Raw genomic sequence first — 16,828 nt, 5'->3', positions numbered from 1 at the left:
CTTCGGTGAACAGTTCTTCAGTCAGTCGAACCAAGTGTGAATCGAAAAAACAGTTAAGTTTGCGAATTCTTATTCGTCAAAATACGTGCCTATATCGTGCTTATTTTGAGACTTCAATCAAGAAATAAAGTTTTTTAAAAACACTGTTATCGTACCCGAACTGTCGTCCCTCTGTTCAGAAGTGTCTCCCTTATCAGTTGAGTAACATTTTATCTAATCTGGTTATAGTCGCTACAGACTGACCTCCATATAAGAGCCTCCGCTCCGGAGTCGACTTCAGTGTTCGCCCATTAACGCCGTGATCCGTCGGCATCACTAACAGATATGGAGTTGAGACTTTCATTGTGTGGATTGTTAATACTCCTCACCATAGCATGTTTCGCCAAGGTGAATACCACATATATTGTTTCAGTTAAAATACCTGTCAGTTTACAGAAAAGTCAAATGGCTCTGAGCACTATGGGACTTAACATCTGAGGTTATCAGTCCCCTAGAACTTATAACTACTTAAACCTAATTAACATAAGGACAGCACTCACATCCATGCCCAAGGCAGGATTCGAACCTGCGACCGTAGCAGTCGCGCGGCTCCGGACTGAAGCGCTTAGAACAGCTCGGCCACCGCGGCCGGCGTCAGTTTACAAAGTGATCATAAGAGTGCATTAGTGTCGTATGGACTAACAAGATATTTAATTGCAGGATATTTACTCGTACGTCACCCGGAGTCGATTTATGTTACAGAGGAAATGCGTATATCCTTACACAGTATTACGTAGCTTTTCTAAAGCACTTTTCCGTACTGGTTTAGACTTTCCAAGCAAGAAGGATACTGAAAATTAGTTTCATTTTGCAAAGAACGTGTACACCAACAGTTCTGAGAAAAATTCCATGTATTTCGACAATTTCGTGACTTGTCATATTAGCTTTAAGCAGTTTCTACGGGTTATGCGTTACGCTGTACAAAGACCTATTTCAGGTATCGTTAATTGTACCCTATGGACGCTGAGACCTGGCCATACATGCGTATACTGTTTTGACCTCAGAATCTTTCTCCAGGTTATACAATGACCTGTTTGTAATGTCATGAATGTCAACAGTATGGAAAACTGTAACCATTCATTATTTCTACGTCTTCCGTTTCCAAGCCATTTTCGTGCGTGACGTGATATTCAGTCGGTGAGCGGACAGAATATCTCCATTGAAATTAATGGATTTATGGGATAGAAGAAGTGCGACCAACAGAAGCTGGACCGTTGAAGATACACAATGTAGGTTATTACGGAGGCTCAAATGCGGCAAGAACCGTAGGGTCCGCGCCGTAGTGTGTACAGGAATTCTCCCCTAATAGTCATCAGGCGCATTCTCTCAGGTATTTCAGCAGATACTTGCAATTTCGTTTCTGCATCGTGCAGCTGGAGTCAGCCCAAACAAATGCTAGCCGTCACGTATTTCACGCTACACCCAGTGTCGTCGGAAAGCGTCAATTTGTTTCCCATTACAAACAAAATGGTTTTTAAGTGGAAGTTTACGTGGCCATTCGATAGAGCGGTCCCAGATTAGTCTAGTGTGATATTTGTTTCATCGAAGTGCGTTAACAGGAACAGTGAAACTGAGAACGTCCAGTATTCCAGCAGTGACAGCACAACCCTGGCCCTCGTTGACTGCTAGCGGTAGACGCTATAGCGTCTCTGCTGGATTGCTGGTTATTTTTCTAGTTTTACTGCCCCTGTTACTATATGTCCACGAAACGATTATCACACAAGACTCATTTTGGAATGTGAACTTCAATTGCGGAAACAAACCCTCTTGAGGACTTGGGGAAAATGTTAGGTTTCAGTTATTTATTTATGTATTTCTTTTGTCGAATTCCTTTGGCGGTTCCGAGTTTTGTCCGGTCAGTTTACAAGGAGAAAAAATTTCATCTACTAACATCTAACACATCGCTCCTGTCGATCTTCACCTCTTTCCCAGCCGCCGAACCAGGTAGCGCAGTGGTAGCAGATTGGACTCCCATTCTGGAACACGACGGTTCATATCTGCACCCGACTATGCTCATTTAAGTGTTCCGTGTTCTTAAACCGATGAAGGAAATCCTGAGATGGTTACTTTCAAAAGCCACGGTCGAATCTTAATCCGGGTTTGTACTAATCTACCATGGCGTCATAGGCGACGAGGCGTTAAACATTGCTCTTTCTTGTTTTTTCTTCCAGGGAGATGATGTGCTCGTGACTGTCAAGCAAGGAGTGTTAAGGGGAACCACAGCCACGAGCGTCTACAACGTGTCTTACACGTCCTTTGTGGGCATCCCGTATGCTACGCCGCCATTAGGGAAACTTCGGTTCCAGGTAAGTGTTCACCTGACGGAGAGTTAATCTGCACACTTGTGTCGTAGCACAGTCTTTAAGCTACGTTTGTCCCAGTGGAACGAGAACCGTTAAAAAAACTACGAAAATAATTAATTTTGAAACTTGTAAAGTATCTGAAATTGACAAATCTGATGTGCCAGTTTACGATAGTGCAACTAACTTCCATACGAAGTGTGATTATGCTGCAAAGCAGTTTGCTCCTTATACGAGACACGATACTGATACAGGCTGTGTGCAGGGCCTATAAAAATTAAATTCTGAGCCCAAATAAAATATGGGTATCATCGATAACACTGATTATTTAAAGTGGCTGCAGCCAATCCAGGAAATTGCGCCCAGAGTTTAAGTGTGCTAAATGTGTTGTGTGCATATGTCAAGTAATAAGTCAAAACATGTATTCAAAGTACGTGGTTTACTAGTGAACATAGTTCTCTGACTTCCCAGTTCACAACAACGACCATCGACCATGTTTCTTTCCTTGTTTCTAACTTAATGTTAGCAGGTCTTCTCAAAAAACTGGGTATTGGACATCTTAACGCCCATCTCATCATCAGCTCGGAACTGAATGTGTCATCGCTTAAAAACCTATATGTACACATACCTCTCTGCTCCACATTAAGGATTGTGAGGTCACAAGAGAAAAGTATCAATATATACTTCATAGAAGAATTAACCTGTCGGAAAGAAAGCACTAAGTTAATTTGCAATACTTTGAACATTAAAGAGATTAAATGTTAAATTAATTAGGCTGTTTAAAACAATGTCACAGCAAAAATGTTTGAGTCTGTCATTCCCTCCAAGAATCTTCTGCCATCTCAGAAAATTAAAATAGATGTAATATTTACGAAGTTTACAGTGACTGAAATGATGTTCAAAATGTTTCCTCTTAACGGATTTGTTGTACTGATTCCAAATCGGGTCTTAGATTTTGCAAGTCAGTAATATTTTCTAAACTTGTGAAGAATTTGAGATTGTGAATAACATTTTATCAATATTAATTCTCCTGATGGAGGAGGGGACGAGGGAAAACCCATGACGTCATCAGTGCGACATTGCAACATCTACACTGGGAGCCATAGGAGATGGGCTGAGGGAGGGACATAATCGAATAAATTAAAGGAGCGTCATCCTCTCTGTATTCCCCTACTAGCGTGATGCGAAATGTGTCTCCCGTAGTAAATGCCACTAAAGTTGGATGAACATCTCCGCGACCATTTCGCGCGCACTAAATGAACCTGTAACGAAATGTACCACTCTTCTTTGAATCTTATTATTTCCTCTATCAATCCCATCTGGTATGGATCACAAACTGACGATCAGTATTCAAGTATTGTACAAAAGAATGTTTTGTGAGGTACGTTTTCTGTTTCCTGAGGGTTCTTCCAATGAATCTCAATTTGATATGTGGCATGTGTGGTGAATTTTATGTGGTAGTTTCGCTTCAGATCGTTCTCCATGCGTACTCCTGTATATTTTAGGGAAGTAACTGCTTCCTGTAATTGTTCTGAAATCTAGTAGCCAAACAATAACGGTTACGTATGTCTATATATACACAATACATTTGTTCACCTTGTGGCTCAACTGCCACTCCATGCTCCAAGCGTCAATCTTTTTTTGGTCTTTTTGTATTTCGCCACAGTCCTCTGGCACTGCGACTCCTATTTAAACAAAAGCATCACCCTTGAAAAGTTTCTTATATGTACTGTGATCTTATAACTCTCCGTTGATGGAACGCCCGTAGTTACTTATACGTCTGAAGGCTTCTCTTCATTGAGAATGACATGCTGTGTTCTGTTTGTTAGAAAGTTTGCGCTTCAATCACACAATTGGTCCTACGTCCCAAACGTTTGAATTTTGTTCATTAAGAGACGGGGCAGAACTGTACCGAGCAACTTGCGGAAGGCAAGGAACAACACAATAGAAACAACATTCTGAGGTACTAGTCTGAAAGTAAAGTGTCCAGAGCAATAAAAAAATCCAACCGGAGCGCATATCGCAGATAAACCAAATCCGTTGTGAAGTCTGTTGTAAGGACGACTCGTAGTTGTGAGCTGGATATGTCATGCATATAAGGAATCGAGTTGTCTCGTAGTTTCTGCTTCGTTTATATTTCTCTACGGGAGAGTCAACTCGTGATATGATCTGACAGCTGGAGGTGTCTCCTTCGCTTGGAGCATCACCCTTGTGCAACATTCCACTTTTGATGCGCCACCCATATGGTACCTGGTACATGGACAGATCGTGTCCTCCTCAAGGGCTACCATTTCGCTGTCTGTTACTGCAAGAATGGTAATAGGTTCTGGCTAGTCAGCTTGCCGAGACAAGCTAGGTGTCACACTAGAAGTTACACAGTGACCAATCCTAATGAGGGAAGTCTTTCATTGACCCTCAGTGTGGTTTCATTGTTGGCTTGCCCATACATGGATCACATCCGGTGCAGAGTGATAAACAGTAGTCAGTGACTATTGGTCTAGCACACATATTGCGGTGGTAAAGCCTTTTGAGTTACGAGAATGTTATTACAGCTGCAAGAAAAAGACAATGAAGCAATCTATTGAGTTAAGGTAAAGAAATTACTGTAATTATTTCATGTGCTAATGAAACTTTTATACTGATTCCGGTCAATGTGCTCGTTTCTGATGCGAATCCATGCGAAGTTAAACTAGTAAATGGTAAGGATACAAGAAGCTGACACCCAAAACTCGAGTGGGAGTTACAGAGTGCTGTATCAGAATGTAAAGGACAATGAGCTTGTATGTTTTGCATATTTTGCTAAGATCCTGTATCGTATACATCCAACAGAACTAAAAATATTAACGACAATAATGGCGATAACAATAAACATCTCTCTCTCTCTCTCCCCCTCTCTGCATCAGGCATATCGTTTCTCTTAGTAGCGTTCGGTTATCGTATTAAAAATAGCAAAGCACGTACAATAGGGAATGTCATTTTGGTAAACCCTGGGTGTTCTGAATTTTTATTGCACATATCAGCTGAATTTTAGATGATGTTTTGGCTTCAGAATCAGTTACTCAGGACTAGAATATGTGAAAAAGATGAAAACACGTAATGTAATACGCTAAGTATGATTATATTTGGAGGGGGGGGGGGGGAAGACGTACTGAGATTAATTATATTAAGTACACGTGAGATGAAAACTATGAATACAGCCTACAGTTAATTAGTCATACATACTTTCTGTAAGGCTTTTGTTCTTTTGCTTACATATGAACTTAAACAGAAATAAAGTATACGAAGATTTACGTTCCTTCGATATTTAACTTATTGTTGCTGCTGTAAAACTGTTTCTTACTTTCAGTGATAAGATCTGACTACTTAAACATTCACATAAAATAGCTTGTCTATGATATTAGTTGTATACTGCTGCTTGTACTGAAAAATTACCGCCTCTTTCTCCATTTAAAGATCGTGAGTGCTTGCTTACTGACAAATGTGCATCTTGTCTTACTGCGCAGTATATACCGTGATTTAGAACTGAACTTCAGTTATTTCAGTGAATAGTCCTGAGAATCTATTTAGTGTATGGGTCAATGTAAACCCTTCTCTAAATTATTATGGTGATTAACGCAACGGATAAAAGTAGAATAGCGATTTACTGTGGGACAGTACGTAAAGCACAGGAGCTTGTTACACTTTGTTATTGCCATAGATTGCTTTTCTATAGGATAACAACTTCGATTCCCTAATCAGCAAACTCTGCCATTACCAATGGCGAGAATAGTGATTATGGGACTGAATAATTTTGTTTGAGTTTATATGAGGGGGAGTAGCAATGAAAAAGGTTTACCTTTGCTGAGATTCACGTGTAATTTATAATATCGCACGAAAACACGAAAGTGACACTTTGCCTCGATATTCAAGCTCACATAGTGCTGTAATGCCTTCAACGACCTTTAATTTTGAATTTTGATCTCTGTAGGACTATGGCTAACAGTCACACGTGCTCTGTCGATGGGCGAGGTGTGGAATGTGAAAATGGCACTCACCAACACATAAGCCTGCCACTTCACATCCACGCGTGTGCTATTAGTGCAATACGGAGCGTGTACCAAAAGCTACGTAATGTAATGAGCAACATCAGCAAAGCTACGATGTCCACTCGGCTACATAAGACCGATAAACACTTGTTACCTAACTCTTTAGCTGATCACAGTCTTTCATGAAACAACTACTGGAGCAACATCTATCTCTCTCTTTCTATCGGAACAGGCCTCGGAAGGTCGAACGGAACAGACCGACCGCCATGTCATCCTCAGCCGATGGGCATCACTGCATGCGGATATGGAGTTGCCTGTGGTTAGCACCTGCTTTTCCGGCCATTGTCAATTTTCGTGGCCATAGCCGCCACTTCTGAATCAAGCAGCTCCACAACTGGCTTCACAAGGGATGAGTGCACCCTATTTGCCAACAGCGCTCGTGAGACCTAGACGCCACCCATTCAAGTGCTAGTCAAGCCCATCAGCACTTAACTTCGGTGATATGACGGGAACAGATGTTATCAATACGACAAGAGTGTTAGAATTGGAACAACGTGCCACTGGTGAAGTTTCTTCTGTATAATCCGCTTAATATCAAATCCGTTTAATATCAAAATGAAAATACACAGTGAAATCTATGAACGTCGCCCCAAACTTGATACAGGCACACAAACACAAGGAGGAGGCCAGATCGTAAAAAAAAAAAAAAAAAAAAAAAAAAAAAAAAAAAAAAAAAAAAAAAAAAAAAAAACTTAAGCTTGGAAATAACTTGAGTTTCGAGTGCATACAAGAGGATTAACGATGGTTGCGTGGTCAACATTAAATACGGGGTGGACGCTAAAGGCGGGAACGTTTGGTCAAAACTTCCTGTACGATACGTGTCAGTGACAGTAAATAACACTCAAATAGGCTCGGGCGAATACTAAATTTTTAAATTCGGTCACTAGGAGACCTTGATCTGGCACATAATACGTAACATATAGACATGGGTGGACACCAATCACAAGGAAAACACCCTAAGTGCGAAAAAATGTCCCCCGAAATTGGTGTCGGTGTACCACATTTCACTTCTTAAGCTTGCAAAGCAAGTAGATTGTGACAAAATGGAATCTACGTTAACGTACCAATGATATCATGACAACGTGGTCGGATATCATTCACAAAGGAACACGATAAAAATTAATATAATTCTCACACAGACTGTATTAATTAACTTTACAGTGGGCAAACATCTCGTGGAAACAGAAACTACACAGGTCTAACATGTGGCCACTGGCGTACCAATGTGGTCGGATACAACTCACAAAGAAAACGGCACAAATTAAATAAAATTTATGCACAAATGATTGTTGCCTCAAAGGTACTGAACTGGATTAACTTCTACTGGAATCAATTATTTGCAAACGCAATCTAAGCCAAGTTACGTTAGGACGAGACAAATAGCTGGAACATGTTGTCGAACACAAGTCACAAAAGAACCATCCAAAATTCGATAAATTTCCCTACTAACATGGTGTATTTGCAATCATATTTACTCAGTTAATTTTAGAGCAGAATCGGAAACACACTACACTGAGATTTCAGCACAGTTAGCAAGTTCGCGGCAAATAACGCCAATACGTGGCCAAGAAATGTATACGATAAAAAACCTGGTACTGTTAAAGTAATGAACCAAAAGTGCACCGATCCAGCAGCAAAATGAAATTTTACAGCCAAGGAAACACTGAGAAAACACCCAGCAAATGAAGTAAGAGAGTGAACTGACGGTTCACACTACACACTAACTTGCAGCTAAATGCCCGTATTTTGCCATCTAATCCACAAAAATAATAATTAAAACATCATTTACAGTTTCTCTGACTAAACTGATCCTGAAAGGAACATTTCTTGCTTTCTGCACGAACAAACAATACGTTCTAATACTTCCTTTTTACCACAATGTGCGGAGCCGCATACAGCTACGTCTGCACAGTTCGCCAGGCAGCCCGTCTGCCCGCCAGCCAGCCGATGTCTGCCCAAGAGGGCGGAAGTAGAGGGCAATGGCTCTCTATTCGAATTCAATAGAGGGTGTTAGTCCTCCTCGGCAGAGACCAATCGGACACCCCCTCTTCTCTGCTAACACCATTTATCTTTGATGATAGCTGTTGAATTGTTGAATTTGCTCAGAAGGTTAAGTTGGTACAAACTGTACTCTACCGCCATTCTCTCTGGCCAGACCTGATCCGCTATATTTACCCTAAACTCACTCTCATCCACTCACACGCATCAGGATGGAAATGAGGGGAGGAAAAAAGGAGTGCTACACATAAGTCAAATTCCATTCCAGCCACCAGGCGTAGTACGACTATAAAAAGGAGAATGGTTTTGATACCCCTACCAACGACAGCAAATTACCATTTAATGAAAATAACAAATGTAGCGAAACAACAGTGACGATTAAGTACAAGCTGACATTTAAAACTAAGTAACACGTTTTTATGGTGTGCCAAGTAACTGTTGACGAATACTGCACTAATCTTCAAAGTGACACGTATTCATGACACTATTTTTCAGCATAGTCACCAAGCCCCTTTAAAATCGTCGAAACATTCTACCTGTCGTTTACTTCCTGGATTATAGATATCCGCCCATTTCTAAAGGAGCCATTCGAGAACCTCTGCTTGTACATGCTTATCGTTGGGAAATCTCTTTCCTGTGTCGTTGTTGAGAATCAGTTCCTCGATAGCCTGGACACAGTCGTCTATGGGCGTTTTTGATGGCCTTCCTCCCCGGTCAGCGTCATCGACTTGTGTGCGAGCTTGTTCAAGTTGTTGGCATTATTTCTGAATCTGGATGAAATTTAGATGTTTTGCACACTAGAATCCTTCTGAGCAACTAACTCCAACTTTGGAGTACGTTTACAGTTGCCGCGTCACGCAACTCGCACACTGTGCTGCACACGTTATCCGTACCGCAGCAGAACCGCGTCTGCTAGAAACTAAGAGGCTGATATCCACGTCTGGAAACGCGTCACTCTTGTTGCTCAGTAACTTTAAGCGTGGGATGACATTGTAACTTACTTCTAAGGTCCCTGCGTAACTATTATAGTTCCACTTCCCTGACACGTTTCGTTAACGCCTTTATGATGCTCTGTTGTTGTTGCTGTTGTGGTTGTCGTCGTCGTCTTCAGTCCAAAAACTGGTTTGTCACAACTCTCCATCCTATTATAGCCTGTGCAAGCCTGTTCATCTCGTAATAACTACTACAATCTACATTCCTCTGAATCTGCTCACTGTATTCATCTCTTGGTCTCCCTCTACAATTTTTACAGTCCACACTTCCCTGCAATACTAAATTGGTGATCCCTTGATGTCTCAGAATGTGTCCTATCAACTGATCCCTTATTTTAGTCAAGTTTTACCACAAATTTCTTGTCTCCCCAATTCTATCCAGTACCTCCACATTAATTACGTGATTCGACTATATAACCTCCAGCGTTCCTCTGTAGCATCGCATTTCAAAAGCTTCTATCCTCTTCTTGTTCAAACAGTTTTCTGTCCATGTTTCACTTCCACAAGTGGCTACACTCGAGACAAATACCTTCAGAAAAGACATCTAACACTTGACTCTGTATTCTATGTTAAGGAACTTCTTCAGAAACGATTTTCTTGCCATTGGAAGTCTTTATATCCTATCTACTTCGCCCATCATCAGTTATTTTGTGGCTCAAATAGCAAATAGCAATATCTACTGCTTTGTCTCGTTTCCTAATCTAATGCTCTCAGCATCACATACGCCTACATTCTATCATCATTGTTTTACTCTATTAATGTTCATCTGATATTTCCCCATCAAGGTACTCTCCATTCCTTTCAACTGCTCTTCCAAGTGTTTTGTTGTCTCTCAAAGAATCACAATGTCTTCGTCAAACATCAAAATTTTCATTTTTTCTCCTTGCACTTTAATACCTATTCCAAATATTTCTTTCGTTTCCTTTACTGCTTGCTCAATACAATGGGTCGTAGGATCAATACTGCCTCGCATGTTACTATATTTCTTCGAAATCCAAACTAATCTTCCCCAAGGTTGGCTTCCAACGGTCTTCCCAATCTTCTGTAAAGAATTCGTGTTAATATTTTGCAACCATCACTTACTAAACTGATAGTTCGATAACTTTCAAAGCCGTCACTTATTGCTTTCTTTGTAACTGGAATTATTACATTTTTTCTAGAAGTCTGAGGGTATTTCACTCTATGGAATTTGAAATTACTCCGACAAATTCATTACAGGCTCCGCAACCGGCAGCAAACTGGGAAGGAATACTCAACGCCACCGAGTACGGCAGTGACTGCATCCAAGAACGCGGCGGGGGCTCCGAGGACTGCCTCTACCTGAACGTGTACGTGCCGGGTGTGCCGGAGGAGGGCGCCCAACTGCCCGTCATGTTCTGGATTTACGGCGGAGGGTACAGAGTCGGCAGTGGCTCTGGAGACCAGTTCAGCCCAGACTTTCTCGTCTCCTATGGCGTTATATTCGTCGCTTTTAACTACCGCCTGGGACCCCTTGGTAAGTATTGCTTTCGATAGTCCTATCTACGTGTAGAGGCTTTGATTAACGGTCAAATAGTCCTGAGTCCCGAGTTAGATATCAGCAGTACCGATCAAAGACTTTCAGTTTCAGTAACCACAGCCATTCTGTCAACGATCTGCTCAAGGAGGTTGTAGAAGCATACAGATTTTCAGATTTATTACCCCTACAGCGAGAAACTGCCCTAAATTCTGCAGAATAGGCAGATACCAATAGCGTTAGGAAGGTAATGGAAATCATGGCAATGAACCACAAAATAAGGATCCACAAGAAATGTCCCCTCCAGCTGAAAAAGTGTCACGATGATCTCGACTTTGCCGCGCGGGGTAGCCGAGCAGTCTACGGCGCCTTGTCACGGTCCGTGCGGCTCCCCCCGTTGGAGGTTCGAATCCTTCCTCGGGCATGGATGTGTGTGTTGTCCATAGCGTAAGTTAGTTTAAGTTACATTAAGTAGGGTTTAGGCTTAGGGAAAGATGACCTCAGCAGTTTGGTCCCATATGACCTTACCACAAATTTCCAATTTTATTGATCTCGCCCTTGACAAAAGATTAAGGATTAAATCACCACTTGGATATCTGGATGGGACTGCCAAAGGAAACAAGATTAAGAGACCAACGAACAAATACACTCCACGATTCGAAGCACGGAGTGTAAGGAGTCTGAACTTCGTAGGTAAAACTTCGAAAATCTGTAAAGGGAAATAAAAAATTCAAACTAGTTGCACTGGGGACCATTGAAATGAGTTGCTAGAAAGATAGAGGTTTCCAGTGACAAGAATATAGGATAATATCAACAGCAGCAGAAATAGGAAGGTAGATCAAGCTCAGAGAGGGAACTTTCATAATGTAGAGAAGAGTTTCGGAAAGCAGTTAACAAGGATGGTTATTTAGCTGCTGCTTTTAGATAATTAGCTGTTCTAGTAGTACTCTAGCTGAAAACCGTTTCGGCCTTCGTGGCCACTTGTTGACAAACTGCCTCTTGGCTTGTGTTTCGGGTACTTCGGCCGACGTTTGTATGATGATTTTCCTGATATTTTGCCAGCAAGAGTGGCTGGCATTGTCAAAGCTTCACCCTGAATCGCTAATGATGGACTGGAGTCGAGCTAGCGGCCGCAGATTATACATACCTAGCGCGCCAACGTCTAAGAGTATTTCCGTGGTCATTTTCGGTACCGTTCTCCTCTTACCGCCTGCAGCGGTCGTTCGCTACACCACGGGAACACTAGATCCGTTCGCCTAGAGGTTTTATTCTTTCTCGTTGAAGCTGTTGCCATGTTTGCGTATTTCTATAGCTTCACGATAGTTCAGGTATATATGCCGAAGTCTCAAGCAGAAGATGAAGAGATAGAGAAAGTATGAGGATATTTAAAGGGTAACACAATACATAATGGAAGATGAAGATCTTGTAGTCGCTGGGGACTGGAATGCAATTGTAGGGGAAGGAGTAGAACAAAAGTTTTCAGGAGAATGTGGGCTTAGAACAATGAATGAGAGAGGAGAAACACTACTTGAGTTCTGTAATACATGTTAGATAGTAATAGCGAGTACTCTATTCAAGACTCATAAGAAGAGGAGGTATACTTGGAAAACGTCAGGTAATACAGGAAGATTTCTGTTAGATAACTTCATGGTCAGACAGAGATACCGAAATCAAATATTAGATTTTAAGGCGTACCAAGGAGCAGATATAGACTGAGATCACAAGATACTAGTGATGAACAGTAGGCTGAAGTTTAAGACATTAGTCAGGATCAACATGCTCCCATATTGAGATACGCTTGAAGCTCTCTAAGGCTGTAGATAGAACAAAAGGGAATAGCTCAGTATGCAGAACAGTTGAAGAGGAATGGACATCTCTAAAAATTGCAATCACAGAATTTGGGAAGAAAAACATACGTTCAAAGAAAGTAATTTTGAAGAAACAATGGGTAACAGAAGAAATACATCAGTTGATCGATGAAAGGAGGAAGTACAAAAATGTTCCCGGAAACTCACAATAAAGAAATACTACTTGCTGAGGAATGAAATAAATAAGAAGCGCAGGGAAGCTAAGACGAAATGGCTGCATGAAAAATGAGAAGAAATCGAAAAGAAAATGATTGTCGGAAGGGTAGACTCAGTATACAGTAAAATCGAAACAGCCTTCGGTGACATTAAAGACAAGGGTGCTAACATTAAGATTGTAACGGTAATTCCACTGTCAAAGGCAGAGGAGAGAGCGGATAGGTGGAAAGAATTCATTGAAAGCCTCTATGAGGGGGAACATTTATCTGATGTGATAGAAGAAGAAACAGGAGTCGATTTAGAGGACATAGGGGATCCAGTATTAGTATCGGAATTTAAAAGAGCTTTGGAGAGCTTAAGATCAAATAAGGCAGAAAGGATAGATAACATTCCATTAGAGCTTCTAAAATTATTGGGGAAAGTGTGAACAAAACGACAATTCACGCTGGTGTGTAGAATGTATGAGTCTGGAGATATACCATCTGACTTTCGGAAAAATATCATTCACACCATTCGGAGGACTGAGAGAGCCGACGAGTCCGAGAATTATCGTACAATCAGCTTAACAGTTCATGCATCCAGGTTGCTGACAAGAATAGTATACAGAGGAAATGGAAATGAAAATTGAGGACTTGCCAGATGACGATAAGTTTGGCTTTCGGAAAGGTATAGGCACCAAAGAGGCAATTCTAACGTTGTGGTTGATAATGGAAGCAAGAATAAAGAAAAATCAAGACACGTTCATATGATTTGTCGACCTGGAAAAAGCGTTCGACAACGTAAAATAGTGCAAGATGTTCGAAATTCTGAGAAAGCGGTAAGCTATAGGGAGAGACGGGTAATATACAATATGCACAAGAACCAAAAGGGAATAATAAGAATGGATAACCAAGAACGAAAAGATCGAATTAAAAAGGTTGTAAGACAGGGACGTAGTCTTTCGCCCCTACTGTTAAATCCGTACATCGAAGAAGCAATGTCTTCTGAATTAAAGAAGAATTCAGTAATTCCGATTCCAAAAAAAGGAGGAGCTTACAGGAGTGAGTATTACAAAACTATCAGTATAATAAGTCATGATTGCAAACTAGTAACACGAATTCTTTACAGAAGAAAGGAAAATTTGATAGAAGCCAACTTCGAGGCGGATCAGTTTGGATTCCGGAGGAATGTATGAAATCGCGAAGCTATGCTGACCTTGGAACATACCTTAGAAGATAGGTTAAGAAAAAGCAAAGCTATTTTTATAGACTTTTGTAGAATTAGAGAAAGCTTTCGACGCTGTTGACCTGACTTACTCTCATTGAAATTCTGAAGGTAGCAAGTGTAAAATGTAGGGAGCGAAACGCTGTTGGCAAGATGTTCAGAGATAAGACGGCAGTCACAAGAGTCAAGGAACATGACAGGGAAGCCGTAGTTGAGAAGGAGTGAGATATGGTTGCAGCCTATTACCGATACTATTGAATCAGTACATTGAGGAAGCAGTAAAGGAAACCAAAGAAAAATTTAGAGTAGGAATTCGAGTTCAGGGCGAAGAAATAAAAATTTAGATGTTTACCAATGACATTATAATTGTCAGAGACAGAATCTTATAACCTCCTTTCAAATTACTGTCCATTGAAAGGACGATATAAGATGAATATCAACAAAAGCAAAACAAGGATAATGAAAATGTAGACGAGTTAAATCAGGTGATGCTGAGAGAATTAGATTAATAAACGGGTCATTTAGGGTAGTACACAAATTTTGCTGTTTGAACATCATGATAAATGATGATGCCCAAAGCAATGTTTAGAGCCTATGGGCGCTCAACTTCTTGATTATAAACGCCTTTACGCACGTTAAAAGAAACGACTGTGGATAAAACTACGAAAACATCATCATACGGTGAGAAGAAAAGTTATAAAATTCATGCACTCCCTCCTCACTGGCGTTGAATGTAGACTGACAATGCGAAGAAAAGCGTTTCTGAAGAAGAGACATTTGTTAACATGGAGTATGGACTTGAACGTCCGGAAGTCTTTTCTGAAATTATTCGTCTAGTGTATAGCCATGTATGGAAGTGAAAAATGGCCGACAAACAGTTTCAACAAGAACAGAATAGAGGCATTCGAAGTGTAATGCCACAGAAAAATGCTGAAGTTTAGACGCGCAGGTCATGTAACTAATTAGGAGGTACTGAAAAGAATTGGAGAGAAAAGAAATTTGTGGCACAACCTGATTAAAAGAATGGATCGATTCGCAGGACACTTGCTGATACATCAACGGATCACCAATTTAGTATTGGAGAGAAGTGTTTGGGCTAAAAATTGTAAAGGGAGACCAACAGATGCGGTTAAAGGCGCTGCAGTCTGGAACCGCAAGACCGCTACGGTCGCAGGTTCGAATTCTGCCTCGGGCATGGATGTTTGTGATGTCCTTAGGTTAGTTAGGTTTAAGTAGTTCTAAGTTCTAGGGGACTAATGACCTCAGCAGTTGAGTCCCATAGTGCTCAGAGCCATTTGAACCATTTTTTTGAGACCAACAGATGAATACCGTAAGCAGATTCAGAAGGATGTAGACTGCAGTATTTATTCGGAGATGAAGAGGCTTATACAGATTAGAGTGGATAGCTGCATCAAACCTGTCCTCGGACTGAAGATCACAAGAGAAGCTGCAGAATCTCCTAAATAGGCAACACAACTGCTGGAGGACTCATATGGACAGACTTCACCAGAAATAACTGCTAGTTCATTCATAATCACACCACTAACTTCTTGAGTCACAAAAATAGCACTGTTAACTCAATTATTATCGTCTAACTAACTGACATGTTGACTGAATCCCAAGAAGGTACAAATTTATCATGTAGGGGAACAGTGGACAGAACAACATTAAAATCAGACTACATTTCTACCGCAGAGTTCTCAATTTTACCCAATCTGCTGCTTCACTCTTTGACTTACTGTAGCCTCGTGCGTTATAAAATTAATAACAAAAGTTCCAATGAATGAACAACTACCTCAGAGCAGCTCACCAAATCGGTAAACTTACAACTAGTTGATGAGCAAAAAATTCCTCGAATGAATATCCCAAAATTCTCTAAAAAGCCCCATGCTAATATTAAATATGACAACACTCGAAATCTCTCCCCAGTAATTTACGGAATCTCAGAAATAAAAACTGAAGCAAAAGCAACGCTGCACAGGAAATATGCAGGTTTAGCTACAGAATTGTATTCAGCGTTTAGTAGTGGATCCACAAACATTAAATATTCGCGGGAAAGATTATCTGAATGAATAGAGAACCACAAAAAATCTCTACTACATGCCTGGTGTCCTCACTTCTACCTCAGCCCAGCTCCGAACACAAAATATTCCAACTCTGGAAACACATTAATGTCGGTTAAAAATTAGTCATATCACACTATGTACTCAGCATCTTCTAACAATGTGAAGACGGCTCCATACAAAACGTATGTCACTGTCTCACTCTGTTCAAACGTCTGTGTTGAAGGAGGAGGGGGAGGGGGTGGTTAAAGACCCTCCAAGGTTCACACAATGAATTATTACACGAAATCATTCCACTTTTCTCACTACAATGTAATCATTTGTTGAAGAATACGATATAAAACGTAGGTATGTTTCCATTTAAATAGAGGGGGGTTATAATTAAACATTTGCACGTGAGCCATTGTAGACGAAAACTATCTACGGTATGTTTCTCTGCTTAGGCTCTCATTCAGATTTGGTCTAATGGTTTGAAGCGCCCCTGGTGTTTCGCCCTGCACACCAGAGCAACAATTGCGGTCTCACCACACTCCAGAAGGGTGCAGTCACGTGCAGTAGGCTTTCAGGGTCGAATCGTCCAGGGGCTGTCAGCAGTGTCGAAGGCTGTCGAGAAAGTCGTCGTGTTGCTC

At 41.0% G+C, this 16,828-nt stretch overlaps 1 protein-coding gene across 1 annotated transcript in view; it reads left to right on the top strand.

Annotated features, from left to right (window-relative positions):
* Positions 1-302: 302 nt before the first annotated feature.
* LOC126474523 (cholinesterase-like) overlaps positions 303-16,828 on the top strand; it is an 88,374-nt gene continuing 71,848 nt past the window's right edge. Inside the window, exons 1-3 of the mRNA XM_050101994.1 lie at positions 303-387; positions 2,211-2,345; positions 10,633-10,909. Of these exons, the coding sequence (XP_049957951.1) occupies positions 325-387; positions 2,211-2,345; positions 10,633-10,909 (475 nt within the window). The 5' untranslated portion in view covers positions 303-324. The remainder of the gene's footprint in view (positions 388-2,210; positions 2,346-10,632; positions 10,910-16,828) is intronic.

Source organism: Schistocerca serialis, chromosome 4, assembly GCF_023864345.2.
Source record: "Schistocerca serialis cubense isolate TAMUIC-IGC-003099 chromosome 4, iqSchSeri2.2, whole genome shotgun sequence".
In the NCBI taxonomy this organism is placed as follows: Eukaryota; Metazoa; Arthropoda; class Insecta; order Orthoptera; family Acrididae; genus Schistocerca; species Schistocerca serialis.
The sequence above is the reverse complement of the archived record's forward strand: the minus strand, read 5'-3'. Positions and strand labels throughout refer to the sequence as shown.